Source organism: Penicillium alfredii (genome assembly GCF_028826965.1).
Source record: "Penicillium alfredii strain IBT 34128 chromosome Unknown utg000009l_segment0_segment0, whole genome shotgun sequence".
Classification (NCBI taxonomy): domain Eukaryota; kingdom Fungi; phylum Ascomycota; class Eurotiomycetes; order Eurotiales; family Aspergillaceae; genus Penicillium; species Penicillium alfredii.
The window spans coordinates 3,829,228-3,849,511 of record NW_026622706.1 but is presented as its reverse complement, the minus strand read 5'-3'; the positions used below and the strand labels follow the sequence as shown (position 1 = coordinate 3,849,511).

Sequence of the window (20,284 nt, the reverse complement as noted above, 5' to 3'; positions counted from 1 at the left end):
TAGAATTCCAAAAGATAGGATCTTCTCTGGCCCAGATATGACGTAGAAATCCTTCATCAGTATCGGGCCCTCGCCCCCTCGCCCGTGTGGAACTACTGGCCGTACATCTATTGGAGGCTCGGCACCCCACGAGACTATCTCCGAAGCTTGCCTGTTGCCAAATAAAAGGGATTCACTAGAGTTACCCCAAATTGACAAAAATGCCTCACGAGAGTTGCTCATTATTAGGGCAGATGATGCCCTTGTGCGTACATATCTTGTAAATATAAGTATTAGGTTATTTCCTAGGATAATTCATCTATATCCCGAGAATCTCCATTACCATCTACTTTACTACCAAGAACAATCTATTAAAAACAAAAGTACAATATGAGGTTTCTCACCTTCATCGCCTTCGGCGTCTTCGCCGCCCTTACCAATGCCGCTGCCATTGACACGCCTCTTCAAGAGCGTAGCTGTTCACAGAGTAAGTCTCAGCCTTTTTAAAACACTGAACCCCAGTGGGAAACACTTCAAAGATATACTACTAACTCATTCTGAAAACAGAGGGCGAAGAGTGCAACACCTTCCTGAAATCTGGTCCCAAGTGCTGTGATGGTCTGAAGTGCAGCACCTTCACCACATCACAGAAGTGCGAATAAGTCTAAGACGTCTTTAAAAGAATATGGTAGCGAAGTGTGATATGTTATTGAATTGACTAGAATTGTTCTCGTTGGAAAATTGAAGCCGCTCTGGTTTTCTGTTAAATACTTGCCACTCTATCTGATCTGGGAGTCCCTTTATTTGACTTGTAAGGTATCACATTACTGAACTTATATCTGATATCTTTCCACGTTTATGCCCTGGTGGCTGACTGTACATTTCTGATATTTTACGCGGATCAATTGATATGCTTTCTTTCCATTCTCGACACTATATATTCTAAGCACACTACACATTGTTAAACATTACAATATCAAAAGGAAAACCATACAACCACATTACTCATAACCAGCCACCAGACAAAGATCATCCTTAACCGACCCAATAACCGCATCCACCAGCTCATCCTCAACCACAACATCCTGCCACGAAAAGGCCAGCACCAAACACCCATCACCACCCGTAGCAACCGACACCTGAACAGCATTACCAATGACACCAGCACACTGAGAGAAAACCATCCCCCGAATTTCTGGGCGCGACGGATCCGACTCGGAGCGCACAACACCGATATTAGAGACCTCGAAGCTTTGGTCGCGATCTACACCAAGCTTCGACAGACACAGTTCTTGCTGGAAGTCGTTGACGAACTTCAAGAGATTCACGCCACAATCTCTACCCTGCTGAGCCAGCGCAGCCTCGATCGTCTGGCGAGACCGCTGCGCTTCTGTCCACGGGAAGGATGTGTTGGAGGGAAGAGCGAGGTTGTCGCGGGAATAGGTCTCGCTGTAGTCCTGGACCCAGACGCCCATTGAGTCATCGGTGATGATGTCTGGGAGCCAGCGCCGACACGAGAGGGCGCCGGAGCAGTTGAGTCGTGAGAACTCGGCGGGGAGATTCGCGAAGAGTGATCGGGCTACTACTGTTTGCAGGACTGCAGTGATAGTCGTGCGCTCTTGGCGGCAGCGATTGATTAATGATTCAACCAGTTGCTTGGGGAATGGAACGAGGCGTAGGTGCGTTGGCGAGGGCGGCTGGATCTTGGATCCGGTCCAGAGACCGGGTTCCCTGCCCCCAGACCAAATCTTCGCCTGGAAGACCTTTTTGGCCAGGTAGAAGAAAGACAGCGGAAGTGGGTGAACAGCCTCAATATTGGGGAGGAGAGGTGTTTGGGGCGACTTGATCAGGGACTTGGTCTCAGTGGACATCACTGCGTGCAGTGCCCGCACGAAGGTTGTGTGGAAGGCTTTTCCCGAGTTGCCGTCGCCAATGGCATGATGGAATACAAAGGCTGCAGTGAAGCGGTGACTGGCCCCGGGGCTGAGAAGAATGCAAAGCCTCCAGAAGGCATTGGAGGCAGAAAATGGTATATTGTGCTGAGTTTCAAGCAGAGCCTGTAGGTCGAGGTCCGGCGCTGGATCACTGTTTCCGGGATGAACGCCTGGGAAGTCTGCTTGGCGCTGTGTAAAGGACACAACATGGTCCAGATTGACCTCGGGCAGCCGTGCAAAATAAGGCTGCTGCGTATCGTCGTCTACCGGGATGGCAGACAGCGATGGATGCTCTGCAATGAGCGCCTCGCATGCTCGGTAGACATAGTCTTTAACCGGTAGAGTGAAAGTGTGTGGTAGAACATATGTTGCGGACACCGCAACATTCAGATAAAACCCGACTTGGTGACGCGAGGTCGAGTATTTTTCCAAGTGGCCAGGTGGAAGTCAATGACTGCTGCGGGGCGTGCCGAGTCTCTGATGGAAAACTCACCAACTGGCCGCAGCCTCTCGAATTGATCCATACCGCCACAAAGTTGCGCAATATTATGTTATTGTTTTCTCTCAAGTTTGTTGATGCAAAAGGGACTTCCCCTGATTTATCGGAATCACTCTGAGTCAGGTGGATTGTTGCCTAATACTTTGCCAACACGTGATTCTGCGTAGACAAAATAAGATGTTGGTTGAAGTAGGGTATTTTTATATTTTATATCACGAAGCGTGGAAAGCTTGTAGAAGGCTAGCTAGAAAAGTACAGAGATACCAGATCCAGTCTCGATTCAATCCAATGGTGTGTCCACGCATTGTATCAATTAGAAATCGTCAATCATGAACCATACCATCTTTTTTTTTTTTTTCATCCTTTAGCTCCATCAGCTATATGACCAAGAATTGTCTATAGCACAACAATGCTACCAGCGATGGCAGCACCCAAAACACCCCAGGCCGCCGTTTGCAAAGGCGCGGCACCACCCATGGAGGTAGTCGAGCCGCCCTTCGAGCCGCCCTGCGGCTGGCCCTCGGAAGTAGACTCATTAGCATTGCGTTGGGCCGCCGCTCCAGAGAAAGATGTCGCCGCGATATTGGTGTTGTTCTTGCATGAAGAGGGCTCGTGGTAGGTGGCATTTGAAAAGAATTGAACGTCGGCGCACTGAAGATGGTAAGTATCTGCATATAAAAAAGCCCCCTAACAAAACCTAAGGGCTACAAATAGAAAAAAAAAAGAAAAAAAGAAAAACATACAGAATATAGACCACCGGTCGGGTCACCGCTCGTCTGCACCTGGATAGTTCCATTCATTCCATCGGTCAGGCTGGTGCCCAGCCGACTCTTGTCCAGGGCGACATGCGGCAGGCAAAACGATCCCAGCCCGCTCACACGGAAGGTCGGCACTAGGGTGATGTTGAAATTATCCCCCGGGTCATTACCCAGGGCTAGCAGGACCTGCGTGGCGGTCTGGATGTGGTTCATTGTCAGCGCGACGGGGATCGAGCCCGAGAGCGGGAGCTGGGTGCGCTTCGAGGATTGCGAGAACCCGCCACAGGGGAAATTGGGCATTTGGTCTTCATTCTCGCCGCGTGCTTCTGGGTAGTCGAGGCGGAAGTGAGCGGCGGCCAAGGGCACGAGAAATGCCAGGGAAAGGAGGGAGAACTTCATAGTAAATAAGGTATTTTTCAAGATTGTATAGAATTGGAAGTTGTGTGTAGCTTACTACGAAGGGGGAAATCGAACAATAAGAGGTTTATAGAGTGTGTATACCGGCGGGTTTCGGAGGGTTTAGCTTTTCACTAGCTCCAATAGGCTAACAAAAACACTCTTTTGATTCAATTACCTCATTAGGCCCCGTCAGGGTCTGTTTCTAGTTTAGCGTGGACCCTTATACAAGATACCCGAGACGCTAGTCCCAAGATAGTTGGATAATATGCTCATTTCTGCTCGCTGTCCTAATGCGGATTGAAGAATGCAGGGATATGCCCGTCAATGGCCATGCTCATTCCAGATGTACCGGCCCACGCCCAATTCCCCAAGAAACGCGCCCGCCAGCACCGAGCAGAAATAGCCGACGTTCATCGTCATGACCGCCAACATCCTGATAGCATCAGCATAATATTAGCACGCCATCAGCATGGTTTAATAGCCAATGGAGGGTAAGAGGAAATCATACAGTAAATAAGACACCCCTGCAATGCACAGAAAAAGAAAGGCTCGTGGCAGATCCACGCTGAACCGCCAAGGAATCGGTCCATGGGAAAGACTGCGCACCACCTTGACCGACTCCTCGACACCCTGCGCCGTGACCAGCGAGGCGATCTTTGCATCCGGGTCTGTGTCAATGCGCCCGGCCTCGCTGGTTTTGCCGGTTATCGCGACGTAGCGACGATTGAGGTGAGCGGCCAGCCAGTGGCGCTCCAGGACGGCCTTGAGGGCGATGAGGCCGCGGTCCACCATAGCCAGGACAATGAGAAAGATACAAGTGCCGGCGTAGCTCCCTGATGATGATGGAGTCCAGGCTGAAGAGAACAGCGGCGTGTCGTGGGCGTTGGTGAAGACCATCATGGAGCCGGCGCTCGTTGAGTTCATGTTGCCCGTTGAGCCTGGGCTCATGGAATGGTCCATGCTGTTCATCTTCCGAGAGAAACCCTGTTGAATTGTTGAAATGCGTAGAAAGGAAGATAAAAGAGAGTATTTGAAGAAGTCAATCAAACATGTCATTCTGCAACTTGCCCTACCGGATGCGGGCCACATGGCCGGCTCCACCGCGGCATTTGAGTAGATTTTCGTTGGCCCGTTGAATGAGCAGGTTATTGATAAGCAATGTCATGACTTTTGTGAGACTTGTCGAACTGTTGGACTTCTAGATATTGTGAACAATTCAGAAACACCATGTCCATGTCAATGGGCATGCCGATGGGCGCAATGTCCATGGGCGCTGGTGTCCCCAGCCTTTTTTACCTGCAGAAGATGTACTGGGCCGTCGTGGGGAGCGCTATCGGGGCTGCAACCCTGGCGAATGTGTTGAATCATGCCGTTGCTCAACATCGGTATGTCTTTATCTTGTCACTACGAACCAGATGCTAATATCGACAGACTGCACGATTCTTCCCTCACTCCCGCCAAGCCGAAATCACTCTTCTTCAGCACCTATGCCACCGTCACAGCAACGACGCGAGAAGTGAGCTACGCCACACTTCACCCTCTCACCATCAGGCGTCATACCATCCACTTCCCACCACTAGGCCCCGTGCTCATCATCCTAGCCAACCTGATCGTGGTACTAGTCCTCTGCTTCTACAAGCTCGAGACCACAGACCCCTGGAAATGGGAAGACGTCGGCTACCGCACAGGTTTCATAGCAATCAGCCAGCTCCCACTAATTTTCCTGCTGGCAGGACGACAGAACATCATCGGGTTCTTGGCCGGGACGAGCTACGCGCGACTCAATTGGTTCCATCGCTGGATCGCGCGCACTCTGTGGCTGACCGCAACCATCCACATGGGGTTCTGGTTCCGCAACTGGGGCCGCTATGACTACATCACGTACCAGCTGCGCAACGATGCGCTGACCCAGCGCGGCTTTGCGGCCTGGTGTATTCTGACGTTTATCGTGCTCGCGTCGCTGGCGCCGATCCGTCGGCTGAGCTATGAGGTGTTCGTGCTGCAGCATCTGGTCACATTTGTTGGCTTTATTGTTGCTGTCTGGCTTCATGTGCCGAGCGAGGTTAAGGTCTGGGTGTGGATTCCTATTGGGTTGTTGGTTTTTGACCGTGCTGCACGATATGCTTGGGGTGCATATGCCAATCTGTCAATTTTCCATTCAACTAGCACTCCCAGGCATTCGCTGTGGACACACTCGGCGTCGTTTACTCCCTTGCCTGGGAATGTGACGCGGGTGACTATCGACAAACCTGGTGTCAGTTGGCAGCCGGGCCAGCATGTATTCCTCACCTGCCATTCCATTGTGCCGTTGCAAAGCCACCCCTTTACCATTGCATCTCTCCCCGAAGACAACAAGATCGAGTTCTTCGTCCGGGCTGAAAATGGCGGGACGAGACGGTTCTTCCGCTACGCGTCGAAGAATGACCGCGTGCTCGGGGCTGGGGAGACAACACCCACTGCTTGCAATCAAATAGTGTTCATCGAAGGTCCCTATGGGACGATGCGGCCCTTGCGCCAGTTCGACAGTGTCGTTCTGCTAGCAGGCGGAATGGGTGCGACTTTCTCAATACCGTTGCTGCGAGATATCGTCTCCGCATGGAAGATGGACAGCACAGACAATATACAGCAGAGATCCAGACGCACCGGACGATTAGCAGCGACGAAGCGACTGCGCTTTGTATGGGTGATTAAGTCGCGCTCCCAGCTAAGCTTGTTCGAGACCCAGCTGCAGTCAGCGCTGGCAGACGTGGATGAGTGTCGTCGCACACGACCAGATTTCGACAAGGAAATCGACGTGAGCATCTATATCACATGCGACGAGAAATTGGACCCAGATACTACAGTTTCACCGGCTCAACAACCGCTCTCAGAGGGTCTTACTGCACCCGAGCCATCATATTCTGATAAGAAGATGGTTACTGAGAAAGAAAAAGTCTCGATCCGGTCCGTCTCTACAGAATCAGGATCAGCTTCCAGTACTCCTGCAGCAACAGGAAAATGCAGCGTCCCCGGCGGTGGGTGCTGCTGTACGACGCAAATCGAGGACGAGGACGAGGTCACCACATGCGCATGTACGTGCGCAGGCGCAGCACCGATCCAGCAGAGAAATGTTGCCCCAGCCACACGGGAAGAGGAATCAAAGGAAATAACCTCAAACCCTGCTGTCATACATCTGACAGCGATATCACGCCGTCCTCATCCACGTACAATCATCCGCAATGTCCTGGAGAAGGCCGAGGGCGAGAGTGCAGTGGTTGTCTGTGGGCCTCGCGGGCTAGCAGACGATGTGCGGCGGAGTGTGGTGTCTCTCAGTGACGAGCGGGCAGTGCATAAGGGGACTGGGGCACAGGGAATATATTTGCATGTTGAGAATTTCGGGTGGTAGATAGTTTGTGGCTGGTTGAGATACCTCGGCGTTCTGTTGGTGCATGTAGTGTGTTTTAGGGGTATGATCGAGTCATCGAGCATAGTCTCGAAGCAAAGCTTGGCCACTTTTTAATCAAAATTGTGTAGAAACTATACAATGTTTATAGAAATACCAAGGGTAGGGTCAATGCTGTAAATACATGTCCATTGCAAGGTTCGGAAGAATATCAGTAACAGGGAATTATATCTTAATGTCTAGTTTCTTCGCAGAGATATCACTCCTTGCCCAGTTGCAGTTGCCCATAGGCTATATAGCCCTGGAGAGCCCAGTCGAGGTCGGAGTCATACACGGACGGGTGGACAGGTGATCCCGAGCAACCGGATGACATCATCCCCTTAGCCTTGGAAAGCTGCAGCGAGCGGACTGTCAACTTCTGCCTCCTACAACTCCCCCATTCCACCAACACCACCACAATGTTCCGCTTCGTACGTGATTCCAAGTTTGTCGTTTCAAATTACACACTATCAACAACACTCAATCCTTTCCACCGTTTCCAATGGCTTAAAAACCAATTACCCAATGACCATGACCCAATGACCCAACCCAATCAACCCAATCAACCCACCTTAGCAAGACAACACAAAACAGAAGACAAAAACTAACCAAAAATAGAGCAAAACCCTCGACCCAATCACCCTCTTCCACTCCCCCACCCTAGCCTCCTCAACTCGCACCCTCAACATCCTCAAACAAGCCTCGGCAACGGCCGCCGAAACCGCAACAGAGGACCAGGCCAGCGACTACTCGACGCAGGCCAGGCAGCAGCGCGGCGAGTTCGAGCTGGAGGTGACGACGGATGTGCCGACGCTGGACCAGCTGCGCAGCATCCTCGACTACATCTCGCCGGTCAGCGGGGTCGGCGGGCAGGGCGAGAAAACGACGTATGCGGTGTCGGAGCTTGTGAAAGAGGCGCGCGATGCGGAGGATGCGTTGAAGAAGTTTAAGGAGGATCAGGGGCGGTTTGTGAGACCTGTTGTATGTACTCTCCCTTTTCCTTTCTTTCCTTTCTTTCTACCCTTTCTATCTCTTATGTTCAATGCTTTATTGTATACCGATGCTAATTTATAGACTGTCGACTGGGTCAACGGCCGCGCTGTTATCGGCGATGGCGAGTCCGAGATCCTGCGTATGGTGCGCCAGCTGCCGCAGAACTAAGTGCAGTCATATCCAGACTCCACTCTAGCTACAATCCCCTTCGTTGATCAATCATACAATCCATTCATGCCGGCAGCGCCCGGTCTATGTATGTATCATACAAGCATCGAATTGAAAACTCCCATCAACGCACAAAACACAAGACCACAAACAGAAAGCGCCATTAAACTCATACTCGAACAACTAGACCCATGACACCAAGATCCAGCTCGGGCGTCAACCGGGGCTCCAGCGTAACATCAGAAGAGAAGAAACTCAATAGATCCCCCCAGCGGGCTAAAACATCGTCCCGAAGCTGCCATCAGTAGCAATCGGTTTGCGCGGCGAGGTGCGACCCGAACTGTCCACGGCGGGTTTGCGATGGCTAGACTCAGAATTAGTTAGAGCACTTCTCAGACAAAAAAAAGAAAAGAAAAAAAAAAACATACCGGAATGTAAACCCGACGAACAACCCCTTGCCCATCTTGTCATCGCGCTCGGCCATCTCCTCCAATGCACGCTGCTTGTCATGCACTTCCTTGTACTTGGCCATATCAGCCTCGCTGCTGAAGTCATCAAAGTACCCGGCATCGGTCTCGGAATCGAGCTCGGGCACGAACGGCGCACGCTGTTCACGCAGCCGCTCAAAGTCCACCTCGCTGAAGTAGTCATGGGCGTGGATCTCTTGGATGTTCTTGAAGCGCTGTTCCTTGGCGGCAACCAGCTTGGTGATCAAATCCCACGTCCGACGCGACAAAAAGTAGTTGGGATCCTCGTACACGGGCTTCCGCAACACCTTCTGCCACCGCTTGAGGTTCTGCCACGTCTCGTCCACGGTCGCGCCTGCAAATGGTGGGTAGCCGGCCAGTGCCTCGAATAGCATGCAACCCAAACTCCAGTAGTCCACCGTGAAATCATACTCCTCACCCTTGAGCACCTCAGGCGCCATGTAATCGGGTGATCCAACAATAGACTTGGCGTAGTTGACTTCACGCTCGCGCAGCGTGCGGTAGCCCTGCCGTCGCTCGGCCATGCTACGCTGCTCCATCGGTCGTCCGAAGGGCACTGACGTGTTTCCCACTTCCTCAAGTTTGACGCGCATCGATTCGATCTTGCCCGGGCTCAGCATGCCAGCAGCCAGACCGAAATCCGTCAGTTTGACGTGTCCCGTCGAGTCAATCAAGAAGTTTTCCGGCTTCAAGTCACGATGGATATACCCGAGAGCATGGAGGGCATCGAGGCAGCTGAACATCTCTGCCACGTAAAATCGCGCGTGTCGGTTGTGGAGAACACCGGTGTTGTTCAAGAGCGTACGGAAGTCACCTCCTGGCACGTATTCCATGGCCAGATAGATTTGGTCCTGGTCCTGGAACGCGTACAGGAGCTTGACCAGCCATTCACTCTTGGCCGCGGTCAGGATGTCGCGCTCCGTCAGGATGTGGCGGATCTCGTCCAGCTTGAACAGCAGTTTCTTGCTCATCACCTTGAGCGCGCACACCTCCCGCGTGTCCTTCTTTTGTGCCAAGTATACCTGCCCGTAGCCACCCTGGCCGACCTGGGTCAAGATCTGGAAGTCATGCTGGCGCAAACGGGTACGGCGCTTGCGCAGATGTGCTCGTTCGCGACCGAGGTATTTCAGGAGGGCCGGTTCATGTTCTTCGGCAGGGGTGGCAGGAGGATCTGGGTAGGCGGCTTTGAATTGAGAGTGACGCGTCTGGCGGTTGTGGACGTAGCTCAGTAGATCAAAGTAGTGGTCGAGGAAGTCTGCCGTCGGGCATTAGTACACGCAATCCACACCCCGAATCGAAGTTTCACACGTACAAAGTTGTGTCACATTGACCAGACGCTTCACACGGGGCTGTTGCAGCTTCTCCATCTCCTCGGGACTCAGCCCACGCAGCTGAACCTGACGCTTGGTCGTGTCAGCATCGCGGGGCTGGTATGGCTCCTGACGAGAGAGCGCCGCCGGAGTCGGGTTGGTTCCCAGGTCCTTGGCCAAGCGAGTCGAGTTGGGAGGCGTGTTTTCCTTATTGGCGCGGCGCGTCGGGCTGGTCGGGCGCTGATGAATGACGCTCTCGTTCAAGTCCTCCGAGTTATTCTTGTTGGTGAACATAGGATGGTTGAAGTGGTTATGAGTCGTCTGAGACGGCGATGTGGGAGTCAGCTTCATAGCCTTGTCAAACACGTTGGGCAGATCGAGCGCGCCGGGTGGCAATCGAGTCTTGCTGGGACTGCCCTGGGGCGTCTGCGGGGGACTGGTGAAGCCATTCTCGGCGGGCGTGGTGGGACGATCAAAGGTTTCATTGCCCGAACGTGTATGCAACAGTGGAGGAGGGTTTGGCAGTCGTAGACCGCGGTCTGACTCAGAGATGCCGACAGTCATGGTTGGATGAGGCGTGGATGGAGAAAGCGGTGCGATAGAGGGGTGAGTTGTTGATGCCCCCTTGATAAGCGATTTAGCGCCTGTCGCCCAAAAGTCTTAAACCGCCACGTCGGGTTGCAGAAAAAGCGCGGGAAAAAAAAGAGGCTTTGTCTCTTCGTATCTGGGCTTCATAGCATGTTTATTATTTCTAGGTTTCACACCCGATGGACTCCACCGAGATCGAATTCGATCTTGATTCCCTTCTCCCCTCGATCCCCCTTCTTCGCCTGCTGTTGCCGTAGCAACTTACCCCCCCCCACGTCATACACACTCAGGCTGTGCACGCCTAGCGCCGAAATAGTGGCCTTTGTTTGGCTACGAAGGTGACGAGAGCGGGATGAGTTTATCGACACCAGCTGAACCTACTCCACCAGGATCGAGTTTGTGGCTCTGCAGGTTCCCCTGGGCAGGATCGGCTCTTCACAAGTCCCGGACAATGGGGTTGGACGTTTTAAGTGTCTTACAGCTTCTGTGTTGTAAGGCAGGGCACAGGAATATTTTTCCATTTTCCAGACAGGAACAGCCAGATCTCTCAAATCATACCAGCATGGGCTTGAATCTTCTACACACACACGGGTAAGCAAACTACCGCATCGGGAATGATCCAAACACGGCCCCAGGCACAACCATGGATTTGTTCGGCGTGTCCGAAGTGAAAAGAACCATTTCAATATTTTCCAATTAATGGGTGAAAATTCCAATAATTCACATGGATTGCCATTCAATTATTCAAGGGACGCTCTACCTGTCACATTCACGCCGCTCCTTCCGCCCGCTGGCCAGTCTGCCCCGGTCGTCAGTACAATAACCTCCGAGAAACTATCACCTGGAAAGTACCCACATAGAACGCCAGGCCATAATTGTCCGTGGTGAAAGTGATCTTGGATCCCTTGGGGAAATAGAACACATCGCCGGGACTGGCAGTCACTTTCTGACCTGTCTCATCGGAGATTTCAAATTGGCCCTCCAGGATGATTTTCATCTCGTCGTACGTGTATTCATACTCCAGCGGGGTGCCCTTTTCCAGCCGGTAGAAACCACATGAGACAGGTTTCTCTGCGTTGTCCTTGTCACTATAGCGTATGAGCGACATAGTCTAGCCAGGTCTTAGGTAGTATAGAGTTGTCTTGTCAGCCATACCTGGAAAAGACATCGCCTAGAAAGGCATTTTCGTTCGCAATGAGCGGCGGCTTGAAGGTAGATTGCGCCTTGGCGTGGTAACTAAATGCTGTTGCCATTTTCAAAATATTTGCTGGTTTGGGTTGTGGTATCTATAGAGGTAGAAGCGCAGAGCAAGACATGCTACCGCTTCATCCTCGAGGAATGGTATATTTTATATCGGATTCGCTTCCTGTCATACCAGAGCGCATTCAGGTTGAACAGAAGGCAAGGCGATCCTATCATGCAAGTAGATCGGATTTGATGTCCCAAATAGGCAGTCTTAGGGCAGGCGGATCCGATATCAGAAAGAGCGGGGAAATGTCATGAGGGGATTATTTCATGAGGGGAAGTGTCCAAGTCAGTCAGATAAGCTCAAAGATATATGGGCAATCTTCATACATTTGCATCCATCTGGCTGTTTCCGGTCCTCATGTCCTACATCCGCAATGGTTTCTTGCATTGATCACAGCTCGGTTCTATACTCTGGGTCTTTCCTTCCGCTTTCAACTTTTTTCTTTTCGATCCAAGATAACTGAACAAGGATCTTTTCCCCCAAATCGGTTAGGCCCCAAATACTTCATGTTGAGGTGTCACGTGAATCATGTCTGGATGGAATCACGTGGTTTCATTGTTTCCTTTCCCTCTCTTTCACCTACCCATTTCTCTTTCCTATACTTCCCAGATGTCTGTCGAACCTTGAATTATTTAGGAAGCTAGCTAGCTTCTTTGGATATTTCTCTACATGGCCGTTCCAAGCAATATCCGGGGCTCAGCCTCCCAGCTGTTCTACCAGGACCATCACTCCCCACAATACCAAGCAAGCCCTTTTGGCCATCAGCGAACTGCCACATCCTGACCGGTCCATTCTGGGCGCCTTTCTCACAGATACCCGAGATCTTCAGGAAGCAGCCCGCTACTTTCTGCGAGAAACAGCAGTCGGTGGTAATTCGCAAACTCCCCCAAATAGGACAGTTTGGGAGTTTCTTTCGGATTGGAAATATCTGGTCAACATGTGTAAGCATAACAGAACTACATTTGAATAACCATACTTGTTTTCATGCCCGGCTTATGTGTGTGTAGTTCGTCCTACTGTAGCAACGGGCCTTTCCGCTGAGACCAAGCGGCTGGTATATGAGAGAGACGGCGGGCACTGTTGTCTCACAGGGATATCCTTTAAATCGTCCGAGGACGCTGGCTTGCGTTATGTGCACATAATTTCCCCACGGGTGTTGGTCGGTCCAGATTTTGTGGTCGGAGTATGTATGTCCCACTCCATTTTATACGGTCTTAGCTGACATCGGTTCACAAGAACCGCCTCTCTGGGCAAATGAACGCTTTTTTTTTGTCTAAAGATTCCGTGGAGTCTCTACGGTCAATCATTGCCTTGAGCCCACAGCCGATGGAGAGGCTGGTTAATCTTTGGCTGCTATCCATCCCTGCATTCGAACTTCTAGAGGCTGGCGAGGTATGGCTCAAAATCCGGAGCTGGGAGAAACGCTGTTCAGCCCACAAACAGAGCGTAGGCTAACATCATATTAGTTTACACATGAGCACTAACTTGTAGGGAGTATAAATTCAACACCAACCGGTACAGGATCCGGAGTGAAATGCCCATTGCTTCAGCGAAGAGGGTACTCCTAGAGGATAAGACCGCTAATCAAAACCCAATTCCACACAAGAATTTCCTTGAGCTTCACGCCTTATTTTCCAAATCAGGGCATGGATGGAGGCAGGAAAGTACATGCTAGCACGACAGGACCAGCCTGGTAAGTTGCAACCTCCTTATTCCCGAATCGTGTCTAAGAGCTCCCAGGCAGACAAACGTCTCAATTTTTTAGTTGATGGCCAGGCCATTATTTCGGACCATCAGACAACTATGGACGGCTCTGCCATATTTCGTTCGACTCACCATCTATGAGAGGCTCTTCTTGATTGGTTCCCACCTCTATGGATGGCCCCTTTCCGCGAGAATCCAACGCTTGCCATTTGGGCTGTATCTACGGAGGGCAATGCTGCAAATGCCGGCGGCGCATCGGGCCGAGGCGCATACCCTCGGCATGGGAGAGAAATTCACACAAATACCCGTACCGAGGGCGATTGATGTTCTAGCAACCCATGATAGTTCTTACTTGCTCATGTCACGGGTCCCGTCCAATCGGCCAGCTTCTCAATACGATAACCGACGTGCAGGTGAAAGACGTTGTGACCGACCTCAAGCGGTATGTCATCGAGCTACGAGCGATCCCCAACCAAGGCAGCAAATTTCAAATCTGCAACTCCGAGGGCGGAGGGATCCTAGACTGGTGCATCCCTGACAGCCGGTCGGAGGAATTGCGTTTTCGAACAGAGTCCGACTTTCATGACAACAATGACTGATGACACTCGGAAACACGCGGCCAAGTCGCATACCGTTCCACCCGCAGTCGTCTTCACTCATGGTGACTTGAAATCCAGGAACATTCTTGCAGAAAACGGCAAAGTGACTGGGATTGTCGACTGGGAGAATGCAGGCTTCTTCCCGGAGCCTGGGAGTACACCAAATTGCATTACACGGTTCGCAGCATGATTCGATGGCTCGCTGATGTGGTCGACCAAGTATTCGAGGGCTATCGGGATGAGCTGCAAGTGGAGAATATGCTTTCTGGTTTGTCAAACCCTTCTAAGGCCGCAGAACAGGGCACGGGAGCTCTCTGCGTTGTGTTGGAAACAGGACCCTTATTTTTTTTACTAGGTATGTACATCACCAGCACAGACCGAGTGTCAAGAGCACAGATCCGACTATACCATTACCCCATAGACCAGAACATCTCCCTCTCTTCAGCGACTTCATTCTATTCTAAAGTTCTCCACCTCGGCACCCTCTTCGCCTCCCTCTACGAGCACCCTGTGGGAATTGGCTCGCTCGACGAGCTCGAGTTCGACGACAGAAAATTCCTAGGGACCAAAGGCCATCTTATAGAGGGGGGAAGAGAGAAAAAGAGCCTCAGAGGGGCTCTGTCCAGGAGCCGCCGCGCTGCCTACCTGGGTAGTTCCCGCCAACGCATACATATAGTACCTAAGCGTCACTCAATCCCCTGCCAAGCTGTTGCGACTTCAAGAGCGGCGGGACAGCGTATCCTATGATACAAGAGCCTTGACTCGGTTCCCGCGCGCTTGCATTGGTAGAAGATGGCATCAAGTTCAAATCATCTTTTTCAATATTCATGCCTGACCCAGGGCTGACGTCCCTAATTACGGAGAGGCCTTGGGGATATAAGCTACATACGCATCAATGGCGCAGAACGACCATGCTGTGTGGCCTTGTCAAGTGTCTAGGCCCTTGGAGAGCAACAGCGGTCTTTTGATCTATGTTAGATATATATTGAGTAGTGATATCAGCTGATGGCGCCAGCGCAATGAGAAACTGATCAAATTTCGAGGCACCAGAAGGCTCTGGTTCGATGAGATATTCCGAGAGTTAGATCATTGCCTGTTCTCACCTACCAAAACCACAGCAAGAGACGCGCGAGGTCGCAATATAGCTCCAATACACATGGCATGCTGGAGCTAATCTGATTGCAAGCAAACAAGGGACACACTCCTCAAATCTTTCAGATTGCTCTTCATCGAAACACAAAAATGGAGTTCCCAGCATTCCACGACCCTCAAACCCCGCACACCCATACCGTCATCTTGCTCCACGGCCGCGGCAGCGATGGCCCCGAGTTCTCCGAGGAGCTCTTCGAATCCGCAACCTCCACAGGCGACAACCTAAAGACTCGACTGCCCGGCTGGCGCTGGGTTTTCCCAACAGCCCGCGACCGATGGAGCACCACGTTCCAAGAGGAGATGTGCGCCTGGTTCGATGCTTACTCTCTGGATGACATCCACGCAAAACAAGACCTGCAGGTCGCCGGACTGAGAGAGTCCGTTGAGCAGATCCTCCAGATTCTGGATGACGAGGTCAAGTTGCTAGGAGGCGATTACCGTCGTGTCTATCTTGGAGGTATCAGTCAAGGAATCGCTACAGCTCTGTGGACGTTCTTTGGTGGTGTCGCAACAGGTCGGATTCCTGAACCGCTCGGTGGTCTTCTTGGCTTTTGTGGCTGGCTGCCTTTTGCGCGGCAGTTGGAGGATTTACTGCAGTCGTCTGAGAGTCCTGGCACGCAGAGCCTGCGACTAGTATCTGGATTCTTTTTGGATACCATTGCCAAAGACAAGACAACCGGTTTCAACGAACTGCTGAGCACGTCTGCTGTATCAACTCCGGTCTTCTTGGGCCATGGAGCGGACGATGAGTGGGTATCTGTGGAACTGGGCCGGCAGACATCTCTGGCTTTGAGTCGAGTCATGCCCCATGTCGAATGGTCGGAATTCAGAGGGGCAGAAGGAGATGGACATTGGATTAAGGAGCCCGAGGGTTTTGACCAGATTCTTAAGTTTCTGGAGAAGGGAGCTGTCTCATGATAAGGGTATCTCGAGAAGCTAGTCACCAATATTGCCCCACGAATTAACCCCAGGACAAAATAAGCCAACGAGAATGAACCTGGCATAGATGTAGTAGTAGGGCTCCGAAGAAGCTCAAGATGGTCTCCACCCAGTTACGACGAGGCCGACTATTTAGCGCATGGGTATGTGCAGCAAGCTGGGCTTGGGTTGTATAGCTGTATGGTAATAAAAAGTACTTGGTTATGTTTTGGTCAATGAGGCCATGAGAGATGGATTGCATAGATGTCATCTCAGGTGTTTGGATATTGACTTCAAGGACAGAGTTCACAGAAGGTTCCATACGCGAGATGTACCCTATGCTGTCGGTCATAACAGGTTTATACTCTGAGATGGTCGATCTCGGGAAGATACCGATGTCCCACTATGCGCTCCGCGTTCTAATAGTTCAAATCCCCTCAGAACAACAAGAGAGGCAAACTCCCTCACAGTCAAATGAGCCTTCAAATTGGTCGCCATGGCGGAATTCAATATCCTCACGCCGAATGCCATGCTGGGTTTGTGGCTATGGCTACCGCCCGGAGCATTTCTGGTATGGCATCGAGACGTTCAGTCCCAAGGCGATCATCGTCGACAGCGGCTCGACCGATGGCGGCCCGTACAAGCTGGGATTGAACAAGATGACTTGCGGACGTGATTCATATATCCGCGACCTCACTCCAATCCTGCAGGCTTGCTTCCACCGCAAGATCAAGGTGCTGGTGAGCTCCGTCGGAGGCGACGGGAGTGATAAGCATGTCGAGGAAATGCTGGAGATGGTGCGCGAAATCGCCAGTCGGCATGGGCTCTCATTCAATGTCGCGACTATCCGCTCCGGGGTGGAGAAAGAACTCATCAAGGAGCACGTGCAGGGACACAAAGTCAGTGGGTGTGGTCCCGTCGAGGAGTTGACTGCCGACAGCGTGGATCGCTCGATTGATATCGTCGCGCAGATGGGTGCAGATCCGTAAGATCAATTTGTTTGTCATTCTTCGGTGTAGCCGTGGCTAACCAGCGAGCAGATATCTCAAGGCTCTGGAGTCTGACCCTGACATTATCCTCGGAGGTCGTTCCTACGACCCTGCACCCTTCGCTGCTTTCTCGATCTACCATGGTGTCGAGCCGGGAGTGGCATGGCATATGGGCAAGATCATGGAATGCGGCCTCATATGTGCGATCCCCAAAGGCCGGTCCATGATTGCCACCGTGCGCAAGGACTCGTTCGATCTTACTCCCCTGTCACCCAAGGAGCGCTGCACTCCCCTCTCCGTCGCCGCGCACACTCTCTACGAGAAAACCAGACCGGATCGCCTCCCAGGGCCTGGAGGTGTGCTTGTCCTTGACGAGGCCAGGTACGAACAAATTACAGAACAGACAGTCCGTGTGCGTGGTGCACAATTTCTCCCAACGCCGTACCAAGTGAAACTGGAGGCCGTCGAGAAGCTCGGGTATCGCACCATATTCATCGGAGGTATTCGTGATCCAATCTTGATCGGGCAAATCGACGAGTTCCTCGCCCAGGTGCGTGAGTACTCGCAGAAACTGTTTCCAGAACTCGATCAGTCACCGCACTGCCGACTCCTCTTCCACTTCTACGGCCGCAATGGAGTCATGGGGCCGCTAGAGCCTGCTCCGGTCAGTGCACATGAGCTTGGGATTTTGGGCGAGGTTATTGCGCCGTCTCAGGAGAAGTCCTACACGATCGCGAACAACGGGCGTGCATCCATCTTGCACATGCCCTACAAGGGCCAGGTTGCAACCACCGGCAACTTTGCCTCGCCTCTATCGCCACATGAGACCGCCGCTGGGCCAGCATTCCGGTTCAATATTTACCATCTGATGGACCTCGAGCAGAGCGAAGAGGTGTCGCTTTTCCCTGTATCCAATATCCGTCTCGACAACCCGACCAAAGACGAGCAAGTCCCAGGTATTGACGAGGCAACGCGCCTGCAGCTTGCTTCAGAGACCTTGGAGCCCGTAGAACCAAAATCTATTCCACAGGGCGAGTGCCAGATGCTTGATGTCGCTAAGGTGATTCGATCAAAGAACTCCGGTCCCTTTGAATTGACTCTAGATATTATGTGTGACTCGGAAGAGGCCTATTCGAGGATCAAAAGGGCAGGCGTTCTGACTAACGAGCGTATCATAGGCCTTTACCACCTTTCCAAAGAAAAAATCATTACGAACACGTTTTTCGATCCCGCCTTGGCCTGGAAATGCACCATAAAACGGCCATGGGAACAGGGCACTACCGGCGAGCGAGACACGCTGGGTACACAACAGCATGCTCCTCTTCTGACCATCCAGATCCCGGACGAGTCTGGGCGTAATATGGTGTCTTCGCCGAGATCTCATCTGTCTGCTCGTGGCTCTGTCGAGCACATCTGGAAAGGCCTGGGACTCCCAGAAGATGCGCTCAAGTCTCTTGATATTACCGGTGACCAGCTCGGTCTACCGTCGTCGTTCAAGATCGGACACCTCGCTCAAGCCTCGATTGCTTTGTCCGGTTTGCTTGCATCTCAGATTCATGCCCTGCGAAACAAAACAGCGCCTCCGAGGGTGACGGTGCCTCTGCAACACGCTGTCGTCGAGTTCAAATCAGAGCGACTTTACACATTAGCCAACAGTCCCGCGCCATCACCCTCGAGTCATATTGGCGGTCTGCACAAAACTTCAGATGGCTATGTTCGTCTGCACGACTCCTTCCCCAATCATCGAGACGGGGCCAAAGAACTCCTCGGCTGTGTCCAGGACGCTACCCGCGCGGACATCGCTGCCAAAATTTCTCATTGGAAGTCTGTCGATCTGGAAAGTGCAGCATTCGACTCAAGTCTTGTGATCTCCGCCCTACGAAGCTATGATCAGTGGGATGTGCTCCCGCAAGCCAAAGTCATCGCCGACTTCCCAATCCTACTCCACAAAATCGGCGACGCACCAGCCGGTCTTCCCTCGCAAGCATCAGGATCAAACGCAGACAAATGCCTGCGAGGGCTACGCGTGCTCGAAGTGTCTCGAGTGATTGCCGCGCCATTAGCAGGCAAGACCCTTGCAGCACACGGTGCTGACGTCCTCTGGGTAACGAGCCCAAACCTGCCCGATCTGCCCATCGTAGACCGCGATTTCGGGCGTGGAAAACGGACCATCCAGCTAGACTTGCAGAGGGAAACAGACCAAGAAGAATTATCAACGCTGCTAGCCGGTGCAGACGTATTCATCCAGGGCTTCCGACCAGGCAGCCTCAGCTCGCGCGGACTCTCTCCCACCGAGCTAGCAGAACGATTCCCATTTCGCGGGATCATCTGCGCCAACATGTCCGCGTACGGGCCCAACGGACCGTGGGCGCAGCGACGCGGGTTCGACTCGCTGGTGCAGACATGCTCTGGGATGAACGTCTCCGAGGCCGAGCACTTCGGCGCCGGCGAAGCGGCGCGCCCGACGCCCTGTCAGGCGCTGGATCACGCCGGCGGATACTTCCTAGCGTCGGGGATTATGGCCGCGCTGTACAAGCAGGCGACCGAGGGGGGGGTCGTGGCAGGTCGATGTCTCGCTTGCTGGCGTTATGAAGTATCTTCGCTCGCTGGGGCAATTTGAGGGCAGATCTGGGTTCCAGACCCCGGACTATACTTGTACGACGGATGTTCCTCCTGAACTTTTGGAGACGCGCGAGACTGGGTTTGGGGAGATGACTGCCGTGCGCCATTCTGTTTCTATTGATGGGGTGGCGGTTGGGTGGGATGTTATGCCCATGCCGCTGGGATCGGATGCGAAGAAGTGGTTGTGAGAAAGATGTAAATCGAGCAGCTTATGCTTGATTGAGACAGGACTAGTTGGAGAAATGCATGACCTGCCGCAGAATAACATTTGGTCCGGGGTTTTTGTAGAGCTTGTCGCTCTCACCGGACTTGTGTGGACTTCAGCACTTCGGGGCTCCTGCTTTGGGAAGAGCTCTACGGTGCTGAGTGTTTGAGCGGTGTTTTCTTTTCTCTTCTTTTTTTTTTGGCATCACGTCAGTTATGTACATGGACTATTCTGTGATAACGAGTATACGCCCGTGGGTATATAGTCTTCATGTCTATGTTCAAGGCTTTCGCCTCTCTCCCTTCTGCT

General features: G+C 52.3%; 11 protein-coding genes across 11 annotated transcripts; 6 read left to right on the top strand and 5 right to left on the bottom strand.

Moving 5' to 3' along the window:
* Nucleotides 1–369: 369 nt before the first annotated feature.
* On the top strand, nt 370–641 carry NUU61_007381 (uncharacterized protein; the record flags this gene model as incomplete). Its single annotated transcript, XM_056657906.1, has 2 exons — nt 370–466; nt 547–641. 2 exons carry the CDS (start codon nt 370–372, stop codon nt 639–641), a joined length of 192 nt encoding a protein of 63 aa, XP_056510706.1.
* A 339-nt stretch (nt 642–980) lies between these two features.
* On the bottom strand, nt 981–2,437 carry NUU61_007380 (uncharacterized protein; the record flags this gene model as incomplete). The annotated part of the gene is made up of 2 exons (XM_056657905.1): nt 981–2,227; nt 2,407–2,437. 2 exons carry the CDS (start codon nt 2,435–2,437, stop codon nt 981–983), a joined length of 1,278 nt encoding a protein of 425 aa, XP_056510705.1.
* Nucleotides 2,438–2,808: 371 nt separating this feature from the next.
* Nucleotides 2,809–3,569, bottom strand: NUU61_007379 (putative GPI anchored protein; the record flags this gene model as incomplete). Its single annotated transcript, XM_056657904.1, has 2 exons — nt 2,809–3,063; nt 3,156–3,569. 2 exons carry the CDS (start codon nt 3,567–3,569, stop codon nt 2,809–2,811), a joined length of 669 nt encoding a protein of 222 aa, XP_056510704.1.
* A 321-nt stretch (nt 3,570–3,890) lies between these two features.
* NUU61_007378 (copper transporter family protein) lies at nt 3,891–4,529 on the bottom strand (the record flags this gene model as incomplete). Its single annotated transcript, XM_056657903.1, has 2 exons — nt 3,891–4,002; nt 4,141–4,529. The coding sequence occupies 2 exons, from the start codon at nt 4,527–4,529 to the stop codon at nt 3,891–3,893; spliced, it is 501 nt and encodes a 166-aa protein (XP_056510703.1).
* A 267-nt stretch (nt 4,530–4,796) lies between these two features.
* NUU61_007377 (ferric reductase family protein) lies at nt 4,797–6,954 on the top strand (the record flags this gene model as incomplete). The annotated part of the gene is made up of 2 exons (XM_056657902.1): nt 4,797–4,954; nt 5,001–6,954. The coding sequence occupies 2 exons, from the start codon at nt 4,797–4,799 to the stop codon at nt 6,952–6,954; spliced, it is 2,112 nt and encodes a 703-aa protein (XP_056510702.1).
* Nucleotides 6,955–7,409: 455 nt separating this feature from the next.
* NUU61_007376 (uncharacterized protein) lies at nt 7,410–8,151 on the top strand (the record flags this gene model as incomplete). The annotated part of the gene is made up of 3 exons (XM_056657901.1): nt 7,410–7,421; nt 7,609–7,971; nt 8,065–8,151. The coding sequence occupies 3 exons, from the start codon at nt 7,410–7,412 to the stop codon at nt 8,149–8,151; spliced, it is 462 nt and encodes a 153-aa protein (XP_056510701.1).
* A 276-nt stretch (nt 8,152–8,427) lies between these two features.
* Nucleotides 8,428–10,513, bottom strand: NUU61_007375 (putative serine/threonine protein kinase; the record flags this gene model as incomplete). Its single annotated transcript, XM_056657900.1, has 3 exons — nt 8,428–8,520; nt 8,576–9,894; nt 9,952–10,513. The coding sequence occupies 3 exons, from the start codon at nt 10,511–10,513 to the stop codon at nt 8,428–8,430; spliced, it is 1,974 nt and encodes a 657-aa protein (XP_056510700.1).
* A 793-nt stretch (nt 10,514–11,306) lies between these two features.
* On the bottom strand, nt 11,307–11,790 carry NUU61_007374 (cupin domain-containing protein; the record flags this gene model as incomplete). Its single annotated transcript, XM_056657899.1, has 3 exons — nt 11,307–11,336; nt 11,394–11,625; nt 11,693–11,790. The coding sequence occupies 3 exons, from the start codon at nt 11,788–11,790 to the stop codon at nt 11,307–11,309; spliced, it is 360 nt and encodes a 119-aa protein (XP_056510699.1).
* A 1,941-nt stretch (nt 11,791–13,731) lies between these two features.
* On the top strand, nt 13,732–14,089 carry NUU61_007373 (uncharacterized protein; the record flags this gene model as incomplete). Its single annotated transcript, XM_056657898.1, has 2 exons — nt 13,732–13,797; nt 13,877–14,089. The coding sequence occupies 2 exons, from the start codon at nt 13,732–13,734 to the stop codon at nt 14,087–14,089; spliced, it is 279 nt and encodes a 92-aa protein (XP_056510698.1).
* A 1,242-nt stretch (nt 14,090–15,331) lies between these two features.
* NUU61_007372 (alpha/beta hydrolase) lies at nt 15,332–16,159 on the top strand (the record flags this gene model as incomplete). Its single annotated transcript, XM_056657897.1, has 1 exon — nt 15,332–16,159. One exon carries the CDS (start codon nt 15,332–15,334, stop codon nt 16,157–16,159), a length of 828 nt encoding a protein of 275 aa, XP_056510697.1.
* A 329-nt stretch (nt 16,160–16,488) lies between these two features.
* On the top strand, nt 16,489–19,958 carry NUU61_007371 (uncharacterized protein; the record flags this gene model as incomplete). The annotated part of the gene is made up of 3 exons (XM_056657896.1): nt 16,489–17,144; nt 17,200–19,741; nt 19,788–19,958. The coding sequence occupies 3 exons, from the start codon at nt 16,489–16,491 to the stop codon at nt 19,956–19,958; spliced, it is 3,369 nt and encodes a 1,122-aa protein (XP_056510696.1).
* Between the last annotated feature and the right edge of the window lie 326 nt (nt 19,959–20,284).